At 46.4% G+C, this 27,159-nt stretch overlaps 5 protein-coding genes; 3 read left to right on the top strand and 2 right to left on the bottom strand.

Annotated features, from left to right (window-relative positions):
- Positions 1-1,299, bottom strand: part of GSTUM_00011988001 (uncharacterized protein) — a 1,700-nt gene extending 401 nt beyond the window's left edge. The window contains exons 1-2 of the mRNA XM_002842271.2: positions 596-1,299; positions 1-519 (exon numbers count right to left, since the gene is read on the bottom strand). The exon at positions 1-519 is cut by the window's left edge and continues 401 nt beyond it. Coding sequence (XP_002842317.1) covers positions 499-519; positions 596-841 — 267 coding nt within the window. The 5' untranslated portion in view covers positions 842-1,299 and the 3' untranslated portion in view covers positions 1-498.
- Positions 1,300-1,915: 616 nt separating this feature from the next.
- Positions 1,916-2,969, top strand: GSTUM_00011987001 (uncharacterized protein; the record flags this gene model as incomplete). XM_002842270.2 has 1 exon in its annotated part: positions 1,916-2,969. One exon carries the CDS (start codon positions 1,916-1,918, stop codon positions 2,243-2,245), a length of 330 nt encoding a protein of 109 aa, XP_002842316.1. The 3' UTR covers positions 2,246-2,969.
- Positions 2,970-17,909: 14,940 nt separating this feature from the next.
- On the bottom strand, positions 17,910-19,142 carry GSTUM_00011985001 (uncharacterized protein; the record flags this gene model as incomplete). XM_002842269.2 has 3 exons in its annotated part: positions 17,910-18,327; positions 18,464-18,702; positions 18,796-19,142. The coding sequence occupies 3 exons, from the start codon at positions 19,140-19,142 to the stop codon at positions 18,239-18,241; spliced, it is 675 nt and encodes a 224-aa protein (XP_002842315.1). The 3' UTR covers positions 17,910-18,238.
- Positions 19,143-19,495: 353 nt separating this feature from the next.
- Positions 19,496-20,405, top strand: GSTUM_00011984001 (uncharacterized protein; the record flags this gene model as incomplete). Its single annotated transcript, XM_002842268.1, has 3 exons — positions 19,496-19,980; positions 20,037-20,177; positions 20,228-20,405. The coding sequence occupies 3 exons, from the start codon at positions 19,496-19,498 to the stop codon at positions 20,403-20,405; spliced, it is 804 nt and encodes a 267-aa protein (XP_002842314.1).
- Positions 20,406-23,681: 3,276 nt separating this feature from the next.
- GSTUM_00011982001 (uncharacterized protein) lies at positions 23,682-26,936 on the top strand. XM_002842267.2 has 3 exons: positions 23,682-25,263; positions 25,318-26,262; positions 26,317-26,936. Exons 1-3 carry the CDS (start codon positions 24,993-24,995, stop codon positions 26,415-26,417), a joined length of 1,317 nt encoding a protein of 438 aa, XP_002842313.1. The 5' UTR covers positions 23,682-24,992; the 3' UTR covers positions 26,418-26,936.
- The last annotated feature ends 223 nt before the right edge of the window (positions 26,937-27,159 follow it).

The following is a 27,159-nucleotide window of genomic DNA, read 5'->3' as shown; positions in this document are numbered from 1 at the left end:
GGACACATAGAGAAGAATCGCAAAAAGCGCTTCTCGGCGGTTCCAATCCGGGCTTGTCACATAAGAGTGGCCTGTACAAAGGAAGGGAATGTTGAAAAGGACACGAGAAAAAAACTCCAAAGAAGAACGATCTAAACGCCTGAAGAAGAAACTGAAAAGGGTATTGAAAAATCGAGTTAAAGGTTCGGGAGGAGGTTGAATCTGCGCGGTAAATTGGGAGTTGGTGTTTGTTATGGTAGAAGCGTGAAGCGATTAAAAGTGTATATGAAAAAGGGCCCCCCCAGGATTAAAAAAGCGATATCAAATAAAAGGTTCCGAATTAAATAGGATAAGCAAGCAGTGGGCGTGAGTTGGTGTGAGCGGGCAAGAAAAGTTTCCAATGCTAGCCTTCAGCCGTGGCTAGACCGTTCCCGCTGTCCAGTATGATAGAATCCTCCAACTCCTTCGCACGCACGCCGAACTTTGATAAACCCCATCTCATAGAAACAAGAAATCTGATCATATAGAAAACAGAGCGGCCTATCATAAACAACTAATCAGTTCCCACGTCCCCCAACAAATTTCAACATCCCGGCAGGAGAAAGGGGTAACTCACAGCAATCAAAGCTCCAAACAATGCCACCGTTGAAGAGAGGGTGTTTGCGCTACTAGGCTGGTCGCTAGTGCCTGTTGGTACCGCTGGGGTAGTATATGTTGGCTCGGCGGTGCCGTTCGTGATTGGGGTTACCGGGTGTGCGGTTTCGCTGGCGGATTGTGCATTTGCACTGACAGCGAGGATGACGAACAGGAGAAAGAACAATAGTGCTCTGGTGAAGAGGGATGAGGATGTTGAGGCGGCCATTGCTAATTGGTTTGTTGTAATTAAGGGTAGATATGGGTGCGGTAGATGGTATCGCGGAGTAGCAACTCGGGGAAAACAGTCCGATATAACTTAAAGCTCTGGAGGAGAAACGAGAGCTGGCAAATGCAGTAGTAGCGAGAGGGAGAGTTTGTTTGTCAAGCAAATCAACTAACTCGAATAGAAGAAAAAAAAGTAAAGAAAGTAAGAAAAGACGGAATACCCCTTCCCAGAAGCGACCGATGAACGAACCCAGCTGCGTGCGATATCTCAATCGGAAAGGAAGAGGAAAGATGAAAGGAGAAAATGAGAAGGATGGTCCTTGTTTTTTTTCAAGAAAGAGAAACAAAACGCTTGATGGGGGGGGGAAGGAGCGGAGGAGGAGGAGGAAGAAGGGAAGAAGAAAAAGCACAAACCCCGTCAAGGGTGAAGGGCGGGAATTATATGTCTGAAGAGAAAAAGAAGGGAAAGGGAAGGGAAGGGAAGGGAAAAGCTGCTGGGCCAGCGTACAAGTAGAGAGGAACTTGATCAGAAAGGAGGAAAAGAGTGTGGTGCTGCTCAATAGCGTTTAGCGCAGCCGGTGGTACAGTAGCAGATTTGGTACGGCACTCACCCTGAGCAGAGCCATCGAGTTTGGCTTTAGGCCAAGCCACGCACCACTCAATAGGGAGGAAATGTCCACGAATCGAACACAAGCAAAAAGCCAACCGCCTCAGGGGCTTTTTGTGTTGCCGTGTTTTTTCTGCTCGAGTACGAACGAGTACCGGTACTCGTACTCGAGTACTGTACAGCACCGGGAGCGATATCGCAGTCTAAAAAAATCCACTCTTCCCCGGATTCGTTGCACGGATTCCTTCTTTGGGCAAATCTGTCAAGCCACGACCCATTTTATTTTATTTTGTTTTATTTTGCTCCCCCCCGTGTACGAGTACAGTACGGTACTCGTACATTACCGCGTGTGGATTTGATCCACTTTTGAGATTCAATATAAACAGTCCCGATCGATGGTGATCCGCCGTCTGCGGGATTCTTCGATTGACGTGAGTGAGTGAACGCGCTCCAGCAGCCCCGCTGCGAATGCCACTTTTTCGATTGACTGTCTGTGGACAAGATTTTCCTTCCATTGATTGTTCACCGAGTGGTTTATGGCATATCTCCGCCCTTGCTGGTCCAACCCCCTTATGTTGCCTGCTCATGGGGAAAGAATTATGCAGTGACCGCAAAGAGTATCAATTGTGCATTACCGGTAACGGTGCGGCAGTGAAAAGATCTCGCCACAAAGTAATTGCTCCGGTAGTAAAACTTCAGCCTCTTGCTTTGCCTGGTCCCCCAGCCGCTACAAATTCGTTGTCATCCGTCATACCTACCCCATTCTGCTCTTCTCACCTGCCACATAACACTAAATAAATGAATTTATAAATGCGCAACCACAATCGTAATAATAATAGCAGCAATAGGCATCACAATCGAGACTCTCCTTGATCCCCTATGTAAACCCAGATACCATTTTCGTTCGTAAGGGCAGGCACCGCTGCCCCGACCACCTCCTGCGACACTGACAAATCCGCTCCCGCATCCCCGTCATGGTTTCGAGTTTGTAGCGAACCTTATCAACGGAACACGAACCGGTCGAGCGACATTTAATCCATTCTGCGAGAAAATAAGGGGGAAAAAAAAAAGGTAGGGAACTTGACCGATTTAGCCGAACGTGATACGGTATCCGTTCTCTCTATTGTGCGAGTAGACACCGGGGAGTTGAGCTGATGTGGGTGGTGAGGTGAGGTCTATGATACTCCACTAAACTAACTGGTGATATAAGTTAGTATCCAGGAAAGTTACTGGTATGATAGGGTGAAAAAGATCCTCGCTTCCAGGAATTTCTTCCAACAAGTAGAGTATGATACCAGGTGTGCAGTTGTAGTTTGCAGTGCAGGCAAAGTGATTTCTTTTAGAAATAAAGAATAGAAGATTGTTTCCCTTGAGCGCTCTTGGTGCTATTTGCAGTACGCGGGTCCGAGTGCTTGTGCTGTACGAGTACTGTATTCCATCGCAGATCCCGTTCCTAATCATCCACCCACTTGCGCAATCAATCAGGGGCTGTGATAGAGGGAGGGGGAAAGGTCAGTCTAATTCAACCAACGTCATAGTGATATCTACTCTTGGAATAGGGCCGGACAATGAGAATCACCCCTTCCCCCCCTCTTCAACAATCCTCAGATCAGGTCAACTTCAAACTACCCTAGCTCGACATCCACAACACCTAAGGGCAAAAGGTTGGGTAACAGTTTTTATTTTATAATTATGATATCGAGAGAACTAAGGTAGGATTTAAAGAAAATTTCTCCTTTCTGAGTTGTGAGTTTCATAATATCAAAGGAAATTAGAGTTTAAAAATTATATTATCTGGTAGAATTTATATGACTATAATTTAGACATGACTATCCAGTTTCAAGGGAGAAACATTAATATATGGTAAAATGTTGGACTGATTTATATATTTAACAATATTAGTCATACTACTTTTACAACTACCTAGCTATTTAACTTAACAATGTCATGATAATGGAGAAGAGATCTTATCAGTAAAGTTCTATCTTGAATCTTAATCATTATCCTTCAAAAAAATTTATATTCCTAAGTAATATTAGTGAGTTCTAATACTACAAGCCTTTTCAGACAAATATTGTCTATCATACAACAAAGATCCAAGACCTTTACTTGTCTTAACATCTCCTAGACTCTAAGTTACTATAAATAAACAGTATATTTTGATTTCTTCTAAGATCCAGTAATATCCTGCATATTTTATAACTCGATATACAAAACTTAATACTGGTAAGAATTGATACATTCTGTTCAAGTTGTATCTTCTGTATCTTATGGTAAATAGATAATTATACTTATTGAAATGTCTACTTAAGTCATAAGTAATAGTTAGCATTCTGAGCATTCTCTGCATTACATGCATTGGATGTACTGGATTTGCAAGTTACAAACAATTATTTTTTAATAGTATAGAAATCTAATTTGAGATCTTAGGGAGAGAAAGTAAACTTGGTTCTTAAAGACTTTAGTTCTTGAGAATCTCTAATTTTTGACATTATGAGGTTAGCTATTTGGATAGTTACTACAATACTATATGATACTATTAAATACATTTTTTGTACATACTTTATTTATGATAGCTTAGAGAGAAGATATATGTTGAGGGTCTGGGGCTTTTGTTATCCATTTGGCTAATAAGGCTTGCATGATTATTTTTTGTAACTTGCTCACTACATTGGTTACTACATATCATACTAATGGTCACTCCTTTCGTCCCTTTTCATTATCTACCTCTCCCGATCTCTAAATGTCTGTCCTTTGTACTATATCTAAGATATGATTACGAAATTTTTGTGCTTTTGTTCTTCCCCTGCTTTCCCCTCACCCCCTCACCCTCTTCCCCCCGCCACCCCCTCCCCTTGGCCTCGCTAGCCCCAGAAGGCAGTGCATGAGTAAGCGTGAGACTGAACTGTGTACCAATCCTGTGTTATGGCGTCCACCCACCAACCAACCAGGCTTCACCCAAACCCACAATCAGCCTGATCAGTGGTCCAGCGGGCACCCTGAGCTGCACTTGACAGCACCGTTGGCCTAAAGCATCTATTCTATTATTATCCAGCGAAGATCAACGAATAGTCGTTCATGTCAATCCGTAAAGAGGAGGGAGTTCTTTATCCGATAATCCAATGGCGGGTATACACTCGAGCATTTGGGTACCGTACAAGTGAGCACTGTAAATGTGTTGGGCGGGGACAGGAATGATGCATAAGGCACGAGTTATTTTACCCATGCCGTATGGTATTGGTGCGGATCTCCCGCTGCCACCTGGATGGTAAGGTTTTACTCAAGTTAATGCTTGTGTCATAGACGCTTTACTCTCCGCCTGACCTATCGTTTTTCGGATTTCCAGACTAGCCCAATATCATATCCTACCGGCACGGTAAAGTCGAAGAGCGAACAGGCTCTAAGATACACAGCACTTATGGGAAAGCAAAATATAGCAGCTTTTAACTCGGGTATCATACAATACTCGAGTAGTGCCACCCACCCTTCCTGTATTACCTAACCCACCCACTAACTGACTCACCCGAGGAATCTCTGCCCTTATCTCACCTACTGCGCGATACTCGAGTACTGTACTTTATCGCACTTTCCCGCATGCAGCGATCTTCACAAGATTAAATCACTAGCTACGAGTAGAGAGGACTTCCAACCCACCACCACCATAATGCTATTCGTTACGACCTACGCACTTCCATGATGGTACCGCCCTCGAGGGCAATGCAGCTCCAGGATCTCAGTTTAACTTCAAGGCTTAGACTAAGCTTAAGCTGCCACGCGTCGGCCATAACGTTGAGGGGGTTTCGCTATGTGAGCCTAGCCTGGGGCTGAATTTGGAACATGTATGTATTGGACAGGCAGAGCGCTAAATTATTTACACTCTTTATCGCAGGGAGGCTGGACTGGTGCCACTACCAGTACCGTAGACCATTATGGCTCCTCGGCGCGGTAACCGGTGCGTTATGCAATGGGGCGATCCGCCCTCGTTTTTTTTGTTTTTTAGAGAAAGAAGAGAAATCTTTGCAGGGAGAGGGGTGGGTGATGGCCTCGGTGACATGTGTGGAAGTTGTTTGGTTATAGACTATGTTAGTATGATATAATATCATGCATGGTGAGAGGATAAACCTAACCCTAGGAAGTCATTACATGGGATTTTCTCTGGAATGGATTGATCGATGTTTTACGATGGGATCTATGATAGTAGAGGTATGATATGGATCTCGTATGGGGTTACTGGGGTGTCGTTTTGCCCATTTCTGGTGTTTTTTTTGAGCGGAATGGACGGTTAATATTGTAATTTCATCCTAGCTGTGCAGTAGGGCGGATGGATGCAGTTGTACTGAGAGATTTCGAACAACGAGTGAGAGACTGTGAGTTAGTGGAGTGGACAAGCATTGGACTATGGTTTGAGAAAACCAACAAACAAGCGTCTGAGCCATCCAGTAGCTTCCCCAACCACCTCTCTTTCTTCTACAGGTATAATATCAATTATGGTGTATACAACAGTCTCTAGGCCCACCAACCTACATCTATGTCCAGCAGCAATCCGTTAACCCCCTGCCACCTCCCCCATACAACCTAGGAAATCTAGGGTCTGCTTTACCAGCTTCGCTGAGCAGCAGCTAGGGACAAATCTCCCCTTTCTGTTAGCCGTGTATCATATCAATCGCCTTATCTTATCAAAAAAACAAAAACAAAAACAAAAACAAAACAGAAAGATCATGCTAGGATAAAGGAATGGATGATGCGAATATATTAGTTAAATTTTGTTGAATTAAAATTCAGATTTAAGAAACCCCTTTCAGCTCTTGAGTTTTGTTCAAAAAAATTATCTCACAAATTCAGAGGATAATATGTTACAATAGGTTCAAGGTTTTTTAGTTATCATACAATGCCATGATTAAATATTTTTTTACCTCATGAGCCTATGATACATACTTCATATTTGATTTTTTCCATATTTCGGCACGATCTCTGTGTTTGTTTTGATAAAAGTAGATCGGTGTAGGGCCGACAAAAAAGGGAGATTTGTCCCTAGCTGCTGCTCAGCGAAGCTGGTAAAGCAGACTCTAGGTTTCATAGGTTGCTCTCGCATATACTCTCCACACACAACCTTCCCTCCATAAGCCTCTGACCAAACTACCGTATTATAATATTACGATTCAGCTTATGATATTCCTCACAACTCCATCAAATCCACCCTAACCCCCTACATTCTCAAACATAATATAAACTCCCTCCAATCCCCTCCTGCATGCATAGTGCCACCCCCGAATCGCGTCTTCGAAAACTAATATCATATCCCACCGAGCGGAACGCTACTTCTACACCAACCTATCCCGTCTTCTCTATCCTTCCGAAACCACAAGGTACCCCCTCGCTATGAGGCTGCAGGGGAACATGTGGATGATGTAGTCTTACTGGAGGACTCGACCATAGACTTTCCGCTGTGGGTCCCAAATACACTCCCATTGGGCAAGACACACTGGATGATCCACTGCATCGTGGGTTTCCACGCAACATTACGGAACCACGGGGATAGCCCACTAGTCTGCTAAACGAGGCTCCGGAACCGGACACGGCAGAAGGCATCTAGGCAGAGTGTGGGTACCAATGCCTCGCCACTGGCAATGAGGAATACACAGCTTTGGAAGATTCTCGGAAGGAGCTCACCTAGCTAATCCTTTACACCCTACCCGTCACTGAGAGCTCAAAACCGAGGCCTTCGGAAGGACACGGTAAAGGGCTGGCACACAATTTTCTACTGCCGCATCCCTGACGACGCCCTCAAGGAGGAGTGATGTACCCTGTATGATTTCTAATTCATAGGTTCCCGCCCGGGGGTTGTGGATTGGGTACATTTTCTTGGGGCGGCGGTGAGCGGGGGGGGGATCTGTAGGGGAGGCAGAAGGGGGGGGCTGTTGGGTGTTTACTTTGAGGAGGCGGAGAGAGTCCTTAAGGAGGGGAGGTGGAGATAGGAGGGGGTATAGATCAGACGTGTTGCTGCGGGAGTATGAGCGGGCGGCGGTAGATGGACACCTCGGAGGAGGTTTATGGTGGGGTGGTGGGGGAATTCGGAGTGGGTTGAAAGGAGAGTTAGGGAGGTTAGTCTACGTGTGGGAAGGTAGGTTGTGATGTTCTATGCTCTGGTAAATATTGTCATAGGACTTATTGGGGTGTGTATACTCTCGCGGATAGCCTAGCTGGTATATGCTTTACTGCCTTCATACTACAAGCCCTTGAGTGGAGATAGAACGCCAAAAAACCCAGAGATGTCTGATAATCACTATCAGTCACTCGAAGCACACTTCTTTAGAAAGTATCAATATTTCCCGCCCTAGAATCATTTCGATGGCCAAGGTATCATAATTTGAGGGGTTCGCATGAAGATATTTCTTTCTCCCCACCGCGGATACCCATCGCCTCACCCCGCTATGTAGGCGCACTTTAGTATCTTAGATACTTCTAGCGATACTTCCAGAAGGGTAGTCTCCTGCGCGAGTATCCTCGCAGAGAGTGGAAGACTGCTATGAGGGTCCCCCCCCCGTTCCTCAAGGGACGCTGTGAGCGTATTACGTATACCCTATCTGGAAGGGTGAAGTTTCCCAGGCCCCTTGCGCCCTAGAGCATAACTGTTGGACAAGCTTTCCTAAACTTACTTCATCGCTAGTCATCACTTTCACCTTTCACGGATCCCTTCGTCTGCCCTCTTAATAAGGTCTATTCTATCCTAATAAGCTTTTACTTTTTTCTTCCCTCTCTTGAGGTACTTTGGGCTGAAGATGAGGGGGGGAACCCAGTTGTTTAGAATCTCCCAGAAATTCTTTGACGATTTCGAAATTCATTTTTTCGAGGGCACTGTTTTATCCCGGTGCGGTGCCTGATTGCCCTGCGGGCTATTTGTGGTATCATAGGGGCAATCGCCAGGACCACTGATGACTCGTTTAAAGGTATAATACCAAAAGCGCAGATAGACCAACGCACGTATCAACAGTTAGAGGCGTAAACAAGTTCAAGACTCACCCAAACCCAACGGTAGGCGATTGGATGATTGGGGTATATGGGACCATTGTTCTTATCGTTGCGCTCTAGCTGGTGGAGGAAGACGCATATACCGGAGTCCACACTAGAGCGCACTGGGGATTCACGCTTGTACTGAGAAAGCTACCAGCTACCGATGCCAACATCCGATGCGAGCCTCGATTCTGGGCATGGTGGTTTCGACTTCCCCGCGAAGATTTCGGCCGGGAGTTACCCGTTGTGTCGATGGCGGAGTTGATCTGCTGCGGGAAAATATAAATATTCGAGTGACGGCCTGTGAAGAGGTGATAATGATATCGCTGACTAAAGGGAAACAATGCCACTGCGAGAAATTGTGGCCAGGAGATCATGCGGGAAATATTGCGAAACTATGATTCTAGTGCGTACATGACATGGTGGAGTGAACGTTTCCAGGACCCTGGTGCATATCATCATATTCGGGGTACAATACTCGAGTACCGTACTCGTACAGTTTGGCAATAACGCCCCCCCCACCCTTCGCCTGCAGCCTGACTGAAGATGCTTAAGTGAGACTTATACATAGTAGATTGAAATGTTTTACTCATAGTACATGAAAAAAACAACCCTTTTAAGAAATCTTACTTTTCCCTCTTAGTCCATATAAGATGATCCATTATTGTTTGTTATAATCACAGAAGTTCCCTCTGTCATAGGTTGGTACTCTGGCTCCGGTGTAGTGCAGTGATACGCATGCTCAAGCTTCTCAAGTGGAAGAGACAAGTTATCCACATCCATATTCCATCCAGGTCTTGTTTTCCGACCTTGGCTTAGATTGCAACTCCATCTGCCTTCTTTCCAATTCCCAATTTATTCAGCAGTCTCACATAAGTCCTGAGTCTTGATCTTGTAATCCTGCGACCCATCTGGAGGTAGGGTTAACCCAACTCATTCAAACAAGCGTACGATGAGTTGACTCTTTTCAGTATGAAATTTCTCACAAGCTTAAGATTATGGAAATAAAGTTGGAAAGTTTAAATAAAACAGGCAGTCAGTTTTCTTCCAGGATAAACTGGTGCAATGATCCTTCGAGAGTGATATTACGGAAGGCCAGACCTGCACTCACACTAGTATTAAGAAACTACTGGATAGAAATAGCTAGTGGGTACGGGGTATACCTACATGAGGTAACTCACTATTGGTTAAATACCTTAACTGGACATGTCCCACAGTGTTCCTGGAACTTTAAAATGGCCAATTATAACAACTTGCGATTATTTTGGTTGCCAGTCGCAACCTACGTTTTGTTTATATGAAGATTCGAAAAGCTCTGGACTCCCAGACGCATCCTGATCCAAGCTGAGGATCCTTTCTGGAGCAAACTTTGGATCCAATGCCCAGGAAGCTCGCAAAAAGACGAGAGTTTGTCACAACTTTTCCAACTAGTCTCATTGCTCCCCTTTCTGGATAACCCTATAGACAGCTCTTTGGCTGAGCACAAAGAGCTTATGTTACCAGTCTCCTAACCAGAATAAACATGCCTTTATTTCCCCCTTCCAATGTTAGCTCATTACTTCACCAGCTCCCTCCTTGGAGCCCAATCCACCCCATCCCTATCCGCACTGCTTAACGTTCTCCCACTCCTGCGCTCGGTATTTCTTACATCACAACACTGTTCCATTCCCGGTTGCTCAATGCCTGCGTTTTTTTCGCAATCTCTTCGACGTCTGCTCTACTCTACAGTAGCTTTAGAAACCCCCAATAGCTCCTGTTCGAACTGCGAGTATTACCTTGTGGGCTCCGTGGTCGATCGAGAGCCCGACGTTTCGATACCGGCAATCCTTCGCTCCCGCTCGATTGCCATGGGGATGGGTCTGCAGCGAGGTGTTTCGGTTAGTAGCGGAAGTAACGGTAGTTGATATAAGATTGCTTGCACGGTAGAGACGTGCCGGATTCAAAAGGCGATTGGCAACAGGGAGGTATAGTAGCAGCATCTATTCACGAACATGTTGTGGATGAGGCGGCCCAAGTTGGCCATCTTGACCGACTTTCTCTAACGCCATCGTCAATGGAACAAAGGCAAAGGTCATTGAAGAGACAACAAGAGGAGCAAGAAGTAAAGGGAGATTAAGAGGGAACAAAAGACCTATGATAGTATATTTAGACGTAGTATATCCGGACTCATGGACAGAAATTACATCATTCACCGTGCCCGTGAGCTGTGTATACTTGTACCATTAATTCAGTGATTCCAAACGGCCATGACTTTGAAAAGCCTGAGCCAGTCCTGTTGAAATTACCGGTAGCCGCCCAAGGCCGGCGGTGCCCAAACAATCCGAAGACACCTGTGAACAACAACCTGCCGGCTTTCCACGCCTAATCACTCGGAATAGGAGAATAAGAGCAACACATGCTCCTGGTGCTATACATGTCGCATAAGACAAATCTATCATGTCATCTACCGACCGATCAACCACCACTATACCCACGATCTGCTCAACCCTTAGACCGTACTACCTCAGGACAAACCATGCCATTCTTCGCACAACTCTTCAACTGCCCCGGATGAATACATATTATTAACCGGATGATTTTGTCATGATCGATTAGCCCTATTGAATAATAAAATATTTCTTATGGCTGAAACACAAGTGCTCACTTGAAACCTCGACCTGCAGGTGACTCAGGCTGGGCCCGCTCTTGGTTTTGAAAAGCGTCTTTCCCACATTCCGGCTGTACTCAGAGCCCGACGGACTGGCCGCTTGGGTTTACTGGGTCTATCATGTGCATCGATGCATGCGTGGTGCTTGCACGAACAAAAATTCCAGCCTTTCTGTTCGGGTTTATCCCTTCTATACTTCCAAAAGGGGGGCCAATTGAGGTCGATGTTACTTAAGGCTACCACCCCATCGAAGTTTCAGCTGGTAATTTATCGAATGTAAATCATGGTTCACCTTTCTTCCCGGAAGCTGGGCATCCCGGATGGGCTTGTCGCTATGGCGTATTTAGCAGCGCTGGTCCTACACTCGTTAGAAAATCTCACCGACCTTAACCTAGCCAATAGAAAAAAAAGAATGGCTCCTGATGAATCCCGCTCCCCAGCGATAAAGTAGGTATATATGCTATGCCACAGCCACAAGATGCGCAGTGCATAATATGCCTACTTTGTCCCAACGAACAACCCAGTTTCTTTGACAGGGAGTATCGCCCCTTTGGAATCATAGAGCGTCACTCATGCACTGACAACTCTACACACTGCACGTCGATCAACACCATATCCCGCCATCCTCGAAGAATCGGTAACCCGGGTCATAGTAACTAAGCATCCAGAAGCTTCGGCGATACTAATAGAATGGTAAGGACCTAAAATCATTGGTGTAATTCGTAAGTATATCTTTTCAGAGTTACAGTTGCCCTTCCCGGCCCCTGTACCCCCATCGATAACGAGAGACCCACCAGATGCATGGCCCAGGCTACTCACACTCCCAGTAAACGCAATAGTGGGGATGTCGCACTTATAGCTCGGCCCATCGGGAAGAAAAATTAATCTCGAGTTGCAGAAACCCCTCAGTTGCCAAATCGATGCCAACATTACACGCTTGGCTGAGGAGCTTCAAGGCCCTAACGACCTTGCATGTACACCTCTTCAGCTAATTCATACGTGGCCTCATCCCCCAAGCAGTATTAATGACACTAGCAGCGAGTGATTTCTCTTGAGGGTGCTGGTAGATGCATTAAGATCCAAGTACCTCATTCCTCACTCCGCCACCCGCACAGGATGTGCGTACGGGTAGTAACCTATTAGGAGTTCCTGGGCCGTCAGGTGCCAGCTGATTAGATATTTGTGCTCGGCCGCAAAAATTTCCAGCGATAATAGCTTGGGACCTGGGAGGACAAACAGCTTTATTGCCGGTGCTTTATCTTGCAGTAGGTGATTACCGCAAGTCAACAGAATCGGATAGCTGGCTTGTTCCAATATCACCAGATTAGGTGAGCTCTAGATCACTAGTACACGGGGTAGCGTGGATACATACGGGTATATACATTATAGCCCAAGCAGAAGTGTAAGTAATCTGGGGGGAAAAAGCCAAGGCACGCCCAACCGTGAAGATGCCTCCTTGATTTCCTTCAAGTTGCCATCAATCCACCCTTAAGTCGGAGGGGGCTGATCATTCAGCTCTAGACGAAAATGTCTTTTATGCCCTATCCCGTCCATAAACACAGGCTCTCTCCCGTTACACCATTGAGTGACACGGTCAGTGCTAACCATGCATTAACGAGGCGAGTGATATATTGTGATTCTGTGCCCAAGGTGCTCTCCGCCAGACAACTAGTTGCGCGTCCTTTCAGCTGGTTTTGAATGGGTCCTGTATTGGATCCACACATCCAACCTGCCGCTCGAGCACTCCTGTCTGGTGGCCATCCGTCTCCAGTACACTCAATCGGGCAATGTTGTCCTTTCCGCGACCCGAGGATCGATCTGAGCAGCGCCCTATGCAATCACCGGTTATCACTCCCGCTAAACAATTGGATTGTTTAATGCTGGGACTCGCCTTGCTGTTTCTTTTTCCGGCAGATTTCTCGAATTACATAACCGATTATGACCTTCCAGCGATGATCAGGGGGCAGAAGTAAGGCGTCATTTCACGTAGGTAAAATGGGTTGATCCTTCACGAGAACCCGATCCAAGTTCGGTCAAGAGCGAATTCTGACGCTTTTATGGACGAACCCCATGACCGGGAATTCCCGGTGGATTTCGGCCCTGAAACGGAGTCCCCGACCCCGGTGACAATTCCTTGAAGCCTAGGACCGCTCCAGGTGGCGACCTTCATATGGTCCCGCGAGAATTTATAATTATGCGCCCGCCATTTACGTATCACAAGTAGGTAAGCACTTCGGAAGCACCTGGAAATTCCCACGCGATGACCAGGATGAGGGATTCAGCGTTGGCCGTTTCAACCTTCTTTTTTTCCCTCCTTTTTTCCCAACAGAAGGACGGCTGCCAAACCAGCCATAGAGAACCTAAAATACATTATCAAAGCAGAAATGAATGAAAGAAAAAAAGAAAAAAACTCCCTCAGCCCGATTCCGTGGCGGAACCGGCGATCCTGATCTTTATAATCTCCGTGAATACGTGCCCTCATTGTGTTCATGCGAGACAATATCACAAAACCCCCTTGTTAGATGGTGCCTTGTACTCGTACAGTGCAGTACGAGCACAGAAAGAAAGGAGGGGAAAAAATAATAATTCGGATTTTGATCTGTAACTGTATGTAACTGTATGTATGTGTTTTCATGTAGCACACTGCAGCATGCATGAAGCCCCTTCCTTCCTCCCTTCCTCCCTCCAGAGCAGACGGGACACCGAAGGTGGAAAGTGGGGGGGGCCCAAGGCCATCGTACCGCCAGTTAAATCCACCCGTTGGAAGAAATTAAGCCAACAGCCAGTGGAAAAGAAAAGAGGTAGACTAGGTGAGAAATTATTACTATAGACATCCGCACAGCGGAGGAAGTCAGGAACCCAACGATGAGGCCTCTCTATAAGTACCGTATTCGTTCGACGATGGCGTAGAAGAAAAATTTCGATGAAAAAACAAATTGCCGGGAGGTGCCCCTGCCGAAATCCGGTTGGCGATTTGCAGAGTTGTTAGCTTGTGTTACGGACCATCAGAGGAGGCTCGGAACGAGTCCTCGAGCACAGTGAGTATCCAGGGTCTGGTCTTGTTTTCAATACTTAAATCCTGATCCCGACGACGACACGCGATCTTTATCGTTACTAGGGCCCAGAGCTACGCAATAATAATAATTATAATCAAAATAAATAATTATTATTGCTTTTTTTTCCTTTTTTTTTTCCCCTCCCCCTTTCTTATCAGAAGGGCTTAGGTGATCCGGGCTTATCTTGCCTATCTTCGAAAACTAGCATGGGGGGAGGGGGTTTCGCGGTTAATCCAAGGGGCAATAGGCGAGAAGTGACAAGAGGCGGGCCGAAGTATGGAAGTGGGAAGTGGGAAGTGGGAATATAGCAGGACGAGGGGAAGGGGAACTGTACTGTATCGAGATATGGAGCAAAGGCGTGGATATAAATTATTTCTCTATTACCGTAACCATCGTTGAAACACATACTGCGACTTTGCGGTGCCAGTACAGTACAGCACTGCGCTCTTCTGATACATTAATTCCTCCACAACCCCGTATGCTCATTGCCCCTGCCTATGCCCAGCAAAGTTTGTATTCGCATATCGCTATCATCATCACCATCGCCATCACTAGAGATCGTATGAATCTCAATTTAATCTATGACACTCTGCTCTATTGAACTTTTTCTCGGATTGCTTGGGTCATGTATGATATCTCTGGTGCTGGACGAATACCTTACCTGTATATCTCTCCCTCTGTGACACCCACACACCATCCAACCTTCAAAAGCTCACCTGCAGCAAGCACAATACCGGCACCGCATCCCGTCTATAAATAAATTCTGGTTTTCAGCTATGACATTACGATCCTCTACGAGTACACGAGCAAAGTATGATACCGTATTATACACCCACCACCATAATACTCCTAATACGGTAAATTTGAAAACTTGGACACCTAAGGACAATGCCGCCAAAAACAGCCCAAAAAACCCGACTCCGATAATGAAATCCATTACTTCTCAAAAGGCCTTGGAGGAACTTACTGAGTAATTAAGACACTGCAAATTAATGTATAACCCCAGACTTGATAAACTCTTCTGTTCCGTTGACATCTCAGCCCCACCCGCATTCTAGGGGTATCCGAGTTATCATCCTCGCCAGAAGCACCATAATAACACAATACGAGTACTGTATAGTACCGCACAGCCCCAGATAAAACAAGCAAAAGATACCCCTATAAAACCACATATTAGACAACCCCCCTCCCCCCCCTCCTCCCCAGCCGAAAAAGAAGAAAAAAACACACCAAGGGCAAGCACGACACACCGGCCCGGCCCTCGCCACGTTCTCCCCTCTTGATTTATCAATTGCTATCCAACTACAATACAACACCGGCACCTACAGTACCCAGAACAAGCAAATAGTGCAAGTACTGTACTGTACATTACCAGTACTTGTACCTGTTACCAACGGTACCCAACATCCAGGATTCGCAAAACATGCATCGCAAAAAATTACCCTATCCGGGGCACTTTAAACCCAGACCCCTATTTTCAGATCCCTCCTGCTTGTTACGAGTACGAGTACAATAGAGTACGAGGCGGTACTCACGTTGTACTTGTACATGTAAGCATAAGTCCGTCTGTTGACCTCTTGTCCTGCCGGTCGAAATCGCGTGTGATGTGGGTTTTGCAACACGGTAGGCCAGACGCTAATTTTTAGTAGCTGTAGTAAATAGTCTACCGTTCTCAGTGGCCTAGAATGCACTCGAGTCGACTAGAGGTAGCTAGACGAGCTTGCTCTCCGTGCCCGGTACTGCGCTCGCTACTGCTGATATAAACATATGGCGCCCGGCCGAGAAGGAATAGGAACTGCTGTCAGTTGCATGAATGTGTGTATGAATGTATGTGAACGGGAAAATAATTTGGACAGTACTGGTTTTCGCAGTACAGGACAGCACCGTGGAGCCCTGTTGTTCCATTGCCGTCCTCCCCTCCTTTTCTCCCAAAACGAGTGGAGGTTTGAGTGGTTATTGTCATGGGTGGGGTAGAGTTTATGCTCCCTTGTGACGGACGTACGCACGGATGGGCAGGCTGGAGTTTTGGTTATGATGTGATGTGATGGTTGTAGTAATCTCACGCATGCCCGTTCCTTGTGTTATTTGGGGGAAGGCGTATTCGCGGACGTGCGCATGGTATATGCTAAGATATTCAGATCTTGGTTACATCGGCGGGGGGATACAAGTAGATGTACGGTAGAGTAGCGTTTTCCGGACACGTGGAAACGCCGGCTAGGTGTAGGACAGCAGGAAAAGAAAGTATACAGGAAAGAGAAAAGGAAAAAAAAAATTAATAGCAACATCAAAGTCCTCTCATTCCTTTTTCATATTTTTTCCTTTTTCTTTTGTTTCCGAGGTTGGTACTATAACTTGGTACGAGTACAGTACACTAGCTTAACTTGGCGCATTTCGAATATCATAAGGTTCGGGAGGAGAGAGAGGGTATTTAGATTTTGGCCGGGGGATTGCCCCTCGTGTTCTAGGAGTCTGATGTCCTTTGTTTTGTCCCCTCCGCTGTGAATGCGGAGCTTGCCATATAATTTCGGTCCAAGCCAAGATTGCGTGACATTGTGTGTGTGCTCAATCTCCTACTGTATATGTAGATTTGAATACGCCAAGTAAAGGCGGTCTGTATCTATATTGTCCCTCTTCCCTTACCACTGTCTTTCCTGTGTGCTGCATTCTGCATTCACTCCATCCTAGAGAGTGAGGAACACGGGGGGAGGGGAGGGTCTCGAGTCTTAGTGGCGATGAGCAGATCCCCCCCGCGAGAAAAAAAAGATAGAACAAATTTGGTATGTCCCCGTCTGTTGATCGAAGTGAAGGTGAAAAATAATGTATCTCGCGGGGTGGGAGATTTCAAATCTTGCAAAAGATAAACCCCTAAATAGAGATAACATCTCAAGATACAAGTTGTGGCCGCTGCGCGATGGAGTAGCTATCTAACGATCTCCGTATCCAAAGTTTTGTTTGGTGGAAACATCCCACCACCACCACTCCCGAAACAAATTAACCCGCACCTTTCAGGCTAGCGCTTTTACTGTATCATAGATAAGACCCAACAACAGCAACAATGGCAGTGGTGTGCAGGCACCTGTGATAGGGAACATGGCTGATGTTCCTGGTAGAACATACAGTCCAGGTAAAAGTCAAGAGTGAGGGTGAGAGTGAGAGCTGGACCCAGATAAAGGACAGCTCTTAACAGCTAATGACCTGAACTCAATTCTACCGCTGATTGCGCATTTCAAACGGGGGGGTGTTTCCCCGCGAAGATGAGCGGGATCATAGCAGGACTTTAAGCGATCAACCGATGCCCCCGGGAGGGGAGGAAAGGCGCGCAGGGGTGACTACGACATCCGTAAAGCGCACAGCAGTGTTCTGTGCTGTAAGTCCCCCCGGGAACAAATTAGCCTTAGAAATTGCATTATCGAACCAGACACCTGTATGTGTGTCAGCCAATTACTGTCCGTAGGCGTTTGCCCGTTCCTACTAGACACCAGGCCAATCATATTGGCAGGAGATTCACGTACCCCAGTTCCAACCTCTTTTTTTTTGTCAATCTATTTATTGATTTTTTTTATAGTGCGGCTGTGGTTGGAAATATCTGACTGCAACCCAATGTTTCTGCGTCCTGCATTTATTGGTCACAGTGATGACTAGTCGGTGAGGTCCACACCCAAAATAAACGGGAAAATTCCCCGAGTAAACGACTTGACTGAGCTAGAAAATTCCAGTGGTTGCCTTAATTATGAAAAAACCAGACAGAGAAAACAGGATCAAACGGTTGATTGGCTATATAAAGAAGGTGCGCAAGGCCTGGGATACCATAACTCCTGTCGCACACAAGGTTGACAAGGGGAGTCCCGTTGAGTATAAAAAATGTCGATGAGGGAAATAATGACAGACACAACTATCCTAGCGCAGGAAGGAAGGAAAAAAAAAAGAGAAAAAAACGGAAATCCGGGCAAATCCGACCAACTAGTATTTATTGCCCATAGAGATTTGGAATGATCCTGTTGCACGGACACATCTCCACAGCCGCCAGTAGATTTGGTTTTTTCTTGAATGGAGGGCACAAACGATATAACAGGAGATTCAACGGATCGAATTAAAATGTGTGAGCGATGTATTGAGATGAATGGCTAGTACTCCTTCTGGAAAGTATTTTGAATTGGCTTCGATGACTATAGTATGATTAGTATGGTATGTGCCAAAGAGGATCCAGACGATCTTTGGGAAACCTACCTCAACTACATGAGCTCGTTAGCAAATTGGAAAACTCCAATAATTCACAATAAAAATGGAGGAAAGGAATCATACTGAATTTCTTTAGTTGCTCATCTAAGCTTGCGAGGTCGTCCTTACGCCTCTTGTTCTCCGCAATAAGCGCTTGCTTCTTGGCCAGAAGCTCTTTTCTCTGTTTTTCTAACTCCTCACGTACAGCTTTCTCGTTGTTTAGTCGCGCAATCATCAGATTGTGTGGGTTATCATTCTGGTGTTCGGGATTCAGAGCCAAGAATTCTTCCTCGGAGACTAAAGGCAGAGATGTGTACTGATGTCTTCGGAATATTAGCCCGGGTCAAGTGATAGTCGCGACAATAATATAACAAGAAAAGAAAAAGGTGGGGGGCAAGAGAAAGGGCGAAACATACGGAAATTCTCTACAGGCAGTAATCTCACCGCGAAGATGGCGTTGTTCGTAGTAGAGATTCTGAAGCTGTAGATGAAGACGATCGACCTCCCGGCGGACTTCGCTAGTAACTTCTTTGGCCTCACGAGCAGACATAATTGCCGCTCGATGTAGCCCCTTGATTTGGGTCAACAATGCATTGAGTTGCTTCTGAGTGCGTGATCGTTCAATCCTCTTATCTTCAGGGAGCTCTATGCCTTGTGTAGCTTCAATCATTGTGAGAATTTGGTGGCAGAGGAGGCGTGTACGGTCCGCCACAGCAAGACACTCCCGGAGGGCAGGGTCTGTGATGATTTCTTGGATGGTCATGATACCCTTGCTTTTCTCTGCGATAAAAAGTGGATGGCGGTTTCTCTCTCGAGTGTGTCGCTGTGGGTAGCGTAAAGAGGATGCGTGTGATGGCTGTTGGTGGAGCAAACAAGCAAGCGGTGAGTTTGGGGAGAACCAAATCACAAGAAATTCTCGGTGTTCTTGGCGAGCAGACCTTCTCGTTCTTGCTCCCCAAGAACCACATTTTTGACGCCCCACCCCCAATTTATTCCACATCTACTTGACTCCACCAATACTCCGCCCAATACTCTACCGCGCCTCAGCAACAACTTAACTACGCCGTAATCAATAGGTGCATGAGACATTGCTACTTCTAGTGCAAATACGGTACAATGCAATACATTCGCTTCTTGAAAACCCCCCGGTTTGTTTACACCAACGACGGGCGCTCTGGGACAGTATTAGCCTTGGTCACTATCACATCAGACCTAGGAGAGTCCTTTTTCCTTCAGGATGTGGCCTTGACGGCCAAATTACTTGACGGTAAAAGCTGGACATCTTTGCCACTTTCGGTTACTAGGCATACCTGGAAAGCTGGCATGAGAACCCTGAAAATTGAGCTGGACCTTGTCATCAAGCAAAAGGAAATATTCCACCGTGCTGTTGTACTCTCCGTCTCTAGCGAGCAATCTGCCGCCGACGATCTTTCGCAATTAGAAGCTGCCGGCTCATTAGTTCTCTCAGCATATAGCTCTCCATTTAGACCTTTAGGCGGCATCGAGGCCGAAGGGTATGTCGAACGGAGATTGACAATTGGCCGGAAAATGGCTTTACCGGTGTGGGAAGAAACCGGGGAGAGCATTGCCAGGCATATCTGGTATGTAAAGTAACCATCCTGATTCTTTTAGTGTACAAACTAGCTCATATGCGCAGGGACGGAGGGCTTGCATTGGCAGCATATCTTGCACAGAACATTCCCACCTCTAAGGTTGATAATGAAGGCAAAAGGCTAGATGCCCTTGACAAAATTCTCGGGCTACCCGAGGATCTTGAAGTTCTGGAGCTCGGCAGTGGGTAAACAGTCACCTTTGATATGGTTCAAACCGATAAACTTACATTGGAAGGTGCGGCATTGTTGGATTGGCTTTGGCCTCACTCTATAAGAATTGCCGCGTCACCTTAACAGATTTGCCTCTTGCAGAAGAGATTATCGTTAGGAACCTCAGGTGTTCAGGCTCGGAGGGAAACGTAAACTTTAAACCGCTGGATTGGGATCAAAATATCCCAGAACCTCACGGCTAGGCCAATCAGGCTTATTATGGTTGCGGATTGCACATACAACTCCTCTAGCGCGCCCTCTTTGGTTCGAGCGCTCGTAGAGCTCTCCAGGAGGTCCCCGGGTGCGGTTACATTGCTTGCACACAAAAGGAGACACGATAGTGAAGACGTGTTCTTTCAATTGATGGATAAGTCATTTCGGAAAATTGAGCAAATTCAATACGCCCTGGGCACCGATTCTAGCGAGGAAGCCACCAATGTGGATATTTACATATTCAAGTTATCTTGATACCTGCCTATCCTTCTCTGATCACCGTTCATTTTTGATCATCCCCATATCAGTCTATCACAGAAATTCCAGAAATCGATACTTTATTATGTTCTCATGTAAAAATAATTTGTTACTAGTACCAGTATTCAAATCGATACTAGTTCGAATGACAAGGCTTCGGTACCCAAGGACCGGAACCGTTCCACCCACCCCGTGAAACACGGCAGATGAGAAAGGCCGGTTGGGTCTCATCGGGGTGTAAGACAGCATGAGAGCCAAATGCTCGAGCACTACTTGCGGTGCTGGTTCTGCAGCTAAGCTGCGGGTCAAGTGCACTTCTCACAAAGAAACCCTTGCCTTGGGCTTCCCATAGGTACCATAGATACAGTGCAGTAAGGTGCATGCGAGTATGGTGCGAGAACAGTGGTGTCACATGGATATATTCTCTCTGGGGCATAGCTCTTGCGGCTCTAAGGCGCAGAGTAACAACCAATATCTGCTGTGCGAGAGTGGGCATCACTAGCGGCAGAGATGCCTCGGTTTGACGCGAATTCCTTTAATTCCGGGCGAGGGAATATCCATTCCTTCCAGCACCAGAAAAAACGTTCTCACCTACCATTCGAGGAATTCCCTGTGAAGTTCTGGTTGGTTGTTTGGGGATGGCAGAGAGAGGTTTCCCTTCCTAGATAAACTATGACACACCCTTTCTGAGCCATACTCTGCCTGGTAATACTCGAGTGGACAACACTCCAATTGATTCCGAAACTTCACCCTTATCAGATACTGGAGCCTGCCTTTCACGGATTCCGGCATGCTTTTATCACCAAGTTCGATGTTCGTATTCTACTTTACAAGTATCATATCGGAAATATTTCCTGATCCCAGCATAGGCGGTGACACGAGATGATTTTCTGGAATATTCATTTTGGGAAAAGTAATCAATAAACACCTAACATGCGCTCCGCCAACTCTGGAATTGTAGCACTGCTATTGAGATGACCACGTGAGCAAAAATACCTGATCGCAACTCTTAAAAAGACGTCTAGGGCCTATTTGTGATGGCTCCGGCCAAACTTGTTCACCAGGGGGTTCGGCACTGGGAGATAGGAAAGACACCGGAGAGAAAAAAATAAAGCAGGGGGGATACATTTTCATATCCGTGGTACGGGTAGGGGTTGAGGAGGCTGAAAGTGACAAAATCTGCAAGGGCGATCGTGGAACTTCTGGAAGCCAATTTCTTGGTTCGGCGACCAATTCAGCCACCTAGATAGATTTTGCATGGGACAAAATGGATTTTCCACGTTACAATTCTTTTTCCTACTCGCTAAGAGCTAGATGGCTTCGTTCCGGCATACAAGTACTGTAATCCTTGCTTCCCTTTCACCCCCTTTGTTGCCATTCAAGGGCGAAGGGTTCCTACTCAAGTAGGAGGGGGGCTCGATGTATCAACAACGGGGGTTCAAGCTGCGAAACCTGACGACAAAACACGCGGGTACTCGTACTGGTATTATGGTTCACCTACATCCTTCGTTACCCGGAGGGGGGAATGACTGATATTGCGTGTAATATGCTGCTGTTTCACGCGCACACCTACACAAAACTGATTCTTTGATTTCATCTTCTCGTGGTGTATGAAGCCCGAAAAGGTATCTAGGGGAACAGATTTGTTGGTTGTTTTTTTCCTTTTCTTTTCTAGCTATGCAGCTGGTAACGGTACGGCAGTCAGCAGATCTTCCAGCTCCCCGGAAGACTGTCAATAAGTAGCGGTACTTCGTTTCTTTATCTCGTCGACGAAGTACGAGTACGGTAGTCTCCTAGAGGTCACGTTTGTGATCAAGTTAACTTACCAAGGCAGGCCTTGCCATCAACCCCCTTCCAATACCGGTAACTTATAATGTGATACCTGACCACCATCGAACTCAACTCCATCACTGAGATGGGCGATCTCCCACACTCTCTCCTCTCGAACTTTCCCATCCCTCCGGGTGAAAAGTATAACCGGTCCCAACTATTTTCACGGAAAAATAGCGCCGACCACAGACAGGCAAAGCAGTCACTCAATCACTCTCTCATTCTCTCAAGAAAGGACAAATACAGGGAATACAGGAGCAGGCACGAGGAAGGGGCAATAATTGATTTTTTTTCTCTCCTCCCCCTATGAGTACTGTCACATCCAATCGATCCCTCTGAGACTTTGTGGCCAGCGCCCCTCCCACCAATTTTTTTTTCATCCACAGCCACTGGTCCAAAGGGAAATTTCCCTATCCTATCATAAAGGTGATACACTTCGAGAAAAGGGTTGAGGCTACAGGGTACCTGAATGCGGAGGCGAAGTAAGATTTTTTCCTTTCTTTTCTTTTTTTATGGATGGTGGAAGAGAATCAGGGGAATCGGGGGACTCGGCATGACCTAAGACTAAAATCGCAGTCAGTGAGAGAAATATCACTCGAGTGATGCAGGTTTGGACGAGGAAGAGGGGCAGCACACTAGAATTGACTGGCATCAGGCGGGGGACGGGTCTTGAACAGAGAGGGAATTTTGGGGGGGGAATAGATTCTCTTCGAGCTAGTCAAGACGAGTTCACTGGTTCGGAGAGTGATTTTTTATGTGTTTGTATTCATACCGGCAGCTAGTTTTTCACCCCTCTCCCTCTTTCTGGCCTTTTTTTAGACCACGGAAAGATCCAGAGAGGCCAGTGTCACTCTGCAGCTTTGCTTTGAAAACTCAGGTGGGTCACTCTTGATCTCCCACAATGCTTCTCTATTCCAAGAGCCCTCCTATAAGTCGGGTCGACGTTTACTCGAGCGTTGGATCAGGGCATTGTAAGATGTTGATTGATGACCGAGACAGAGACTTGGACAGCAAGAAAAAAGGGGGCGAGGTCAGTGAGATGGATGAAGTCTGTGGTGGAGGTAGTGCTTGGTTTCGTGCAAGCAAAGGTGTATGTATGTATGTAATGTGTAAGACATCATAAACCAAGAGTCTTGAGAGGGGGAAGAAGGAAAAAAAACACAGTGAAGGGGAAGCAACGTAACTTCTTCATCTACTCATCCGCCGTCACCTCCATACATAGTGCCCGCCTCCGAAGATTGTTAGTCTTGCCTTTTCTCCACCCCCCCCCCCACCTTCTCTCCTTAGCTGTCTGCCCTTCTCTTTATTTCCCAAGCATTCCCCCTTCATCTCCTTTCTTCTTTTCCTCCTCTTTTCCACTCATCTGTCCATCGACTTCATCGCTTTTCTGTTATTGGTTTATTTTTTCTTGCCAAATTGATTTCTTGCTTTGGTCCCTGCCTCACTCCAGAGAATAACTTGGGCTGAGCAAAAAAAATCAGGAGAAAGAAGGAAAAGAAAGGACGAGAAGAGACCGGTACCTCATTGGGGAGCATAAATAAAAGAAAAAAGTTTTTGCTGCACATACGCAGCAGTCATCTCAAAACATTCAATATTCTCCTGGATACTGGGTAGCTGGGTCATCTAGTGGACACACGCATCAGTAGCCCTGCTGTTTCTTCCCCGCTCCTCACCCCTCATCCATTCAGCCCGCTCTTTCACCTCTTTCACGGTAGTCCTATATCCAGGAACGGGGCGCAGGTTCTACGGTAGCGATCATCAGGAAAAAGTGGTAGAAAACTTTTGACACCCGACCGCATATTCCTCTCACACGTAACTACGCTCTCACCTCGCTTTACTCGGTACTCTCTTTGGCTCGCGCATTAGGGCATTCGAAATAATTTGTGTCTTGCTGCAAGCGCCAGCCACACCACGCCGACTAGCGGACCGACCAACAAGCAACTCGAAACATATGCCACTGGGGCCCGCGGCTCTTCTTTAAAAGCCTCCCTCCACGCTCCCACGCTCCCACTTCACGCCTTTGACTACCAAAGGCGTCAATCTATCGTCCACCACGGCTCGCAGATTCTTGCTTAGGATATCTCTCAAGATTTTATCTACTCGACCCTTTCGGAGTACCCTTAATAACATACCACCTCCGGAGACCTTCGTCCACAACAGTTGTTTTAGGGGTTGCTAGTTTGAGGCCACCAAAACTTCAATCTCAATTCCTTCCTCTGCTGCATAGTTCTCGCCATCGCTTCCTTCCTCTTAAGGAGGAGGGGTCGAGGCGGTCGCCCTTCGTCAACTTCGAGTGTGTTCGGTTTCGTCCACCTTAACAGGAAGTTTTGCGCTATCATTACCAATTCTTGGGCTCTTAGGGCTTGGATTTCCCAGAGTTTACCATCAATCAATTTCGACATATGAGTCCTTCTGAAACCGCTGCTTGGCCACCCATCGCTCTTTCCTCCCACTCCGAGAGTTCCTTTCAACTTCGGTGCCCTCAAGTTATGGCTCCTTCGGCACTTGCATCATCAAGCCCAATCTCCCCAGTTGCCACTCAGTATAGCTCTAAGAGACGCATCAGTTCGGCCGCCACCAACACAAAGAATTCTGCGCAGACTTTAATCTCTTGCGCGTTGCAAACACGTATCAACAGCATCAATCCCGATGAGTGTGAGGCAGGTGGTGAGGACGCCTTCTTTGTGGCAGACCTTGGCGAGGTTTACCGCCAGCACATGCGCTGGAAGATTAATTTGCCCAGAGTGGAGCCTTTCTATGGTAGGAATCATCATTCTTCATCGTATTCGAAAATATCCAACTAACTTGGCGCAGCTGTTAAGTGCAATGGTGACGAGAAGGTCCTAAGTCTTCTTGCTGCATTGGGAACAGGATTCGACTGTGCATCTAAGGCAGAGATCCAACAAGTCTTGAACCTCGGCGTTAATCCATCTCGCATAATCTATGCAAACCCTTGCAAAACAGCATCCTATATTCGCTACGCAGCTGAGGAGAACGTCCGTATGATGACCTTCGATAACGCCGAAGAACTTTATAAGGTGAAAAAGTTTTTCCCGCATGCCCGGCTTTTCCTTCGCATTTGCACCGACGATTCCAAGGCTTTGTGCCGCCTTAGTCTTAAGTACGGCGCTCCATTGGATTCCACTCGTCATTTGTTGGAATTGGCCAAGGATTTGCGATTGGACGTGGTAGGTGTTAGTTTTCACGTGGGGTCCGGGTCATACGACCCTACCGCATTCTTAACTGCCGTTCAGGATGCCCGCAGGGTGTTTAACGAAGCAACAGAGGTTGGCTACGATTTACGCACTTTGGATGTCGGAGGTGGTTATGGAAATGACAACTTTGAAGAAATCGCCGCAGTTCTTGGGCCGGCCATTGACGAATATTTCCCACCCAGCGTCCGCGTTATTGCTGAACCCGGCCGCTATTATGTTTCCTCAGCATTTACAATTGCAACTCACATCATTGCACGCCGTACTGTTCAGGAGGATGGGTCCCGCAACCCCTCTTACATGCTTTACCTCAATGATGGTGTTTACGGAAATTTCTCGGGCATCCTATTTGATCACCAGAAGCCAGTTCCAAAGGTATTGAAGCGTGGCGACAAATACTTTTTCGGATCGACCCCCACCGATTCTCAATTGACCAAATACTCCATCTGGGGACCAACCTGTGACGGCATTGATTGTATATCCTCTTTCAGCAATTTGCCCGAGGTTTTGGAAGCGGGCGATTGGCTCTATTTCAGTGACATGGGAGGTTTGTATTATCATCTCTCTGGTTTACGATGCAGGTGACTGATTGTTTATCTAGCCTATTCTAAGTGCTCGGCGACCAAATTCAACGGCTTCAGTGATAATCACGACGTTGTCTACGTTGTGAGCGATCCAGGAGCGTTGGCACTTCTCCCCTAAGCAGTTACCGATGAGCAACTATCCAGTTGCACATTGCGAACTTTCGCGATGGAAATTTAGGTTGGGCTATTATTTAGGCCAATTGTGACAACATTTTTTTATTTATATATTTTTTATATCTTTTGGCCTTAGGTGTTTGTTTCTTTTCTTAATCGTATAATATTACATGGCTATGTATAGATGGCTTCGAGCGTTTTTATTCTACCCTACACCTTGAATGTTTTCCTTTTTTTCCTTTCACTTTTGTCATTTTTTACAGACATTTCATTTGTCAAACATGTTGATCATGTTGTGGTTATTTGAGATTTCTTGCATTTTGAGGTTTCATTTTATTCTCGGGAAAAAGTTCTAGAAGGGGATCTCATTGACGAGTGAACGGAGAAATACACGTTTGATTGGTTGGTTCAGTCTATGTTATCGAGGTTGGAGGGAAATAATAAGTTGGTTGTATATTGGACCATTATTTTGCTGTAATTGATATCACAGTTTCATGCAGTATCATCGCTGCTCCGCCAGCCACCACAACCTCACTCACTTGGAGAGCCATTAGGCTCTCCATTCGATCCCCCTTACAAATCCTGTATAGTACCGGCAACGGTAATCTACCACTGCACGGGTCAGCTGCTCATTCACTCCCCGGCGCTTGTGCCAACCCTCAGCTCGACCCCCGCCCCCCCACCTCCCTCCTTCATCCAGTTCAGTAGAGTAGTAAATCACATCAAGTATGATACTGCCATACCGC

Source organism: Tuber melanosporum (genome assembly GCF_000151645.1).
Source record: "Tuber melanosporum whole genome shotgun sequence assembly, scaffold_93, strain Mel28".
In the NCBI taxonomy this organism is placed as follows: domain Eukaryota; kingdom Fungi; phylum Ascomycota; class Pezizomycetes; order Pezizales; family Tuberaceae; genus Tuber; species Tuber melanosporum.
Note: the sequence above shows the minus strand (reverse complement) of the source record. Positions and strands in the feature narration are given on the sequence as shown.

Excerpts from the sequence above, each read along its gene's own strand:
- GSTUM_00011982001 (XM_002842267.2), top strand. The coding sequence starts at position 24,993 with ATGGCTCCTTCGGCACTTGCATCATCAAGCCCAATCTCCCCAGTTGCC. Across the intron at positions 25,264-25,317 it reads CAGAGTGGAGCCTTTCTATG|CTGTTAAGTGCAATGGTGAC; the intron begins GTAGGAATCATC and ends AACTTGGCGCAG. Across the intron at positions 26,263-26,316 it reads CTATTTCAGTGACATGGGAG|CCTATTCTAAGTGCTCGGCG; the intron begins GTTTGTATTATC and ends TTGTTTATCTAG.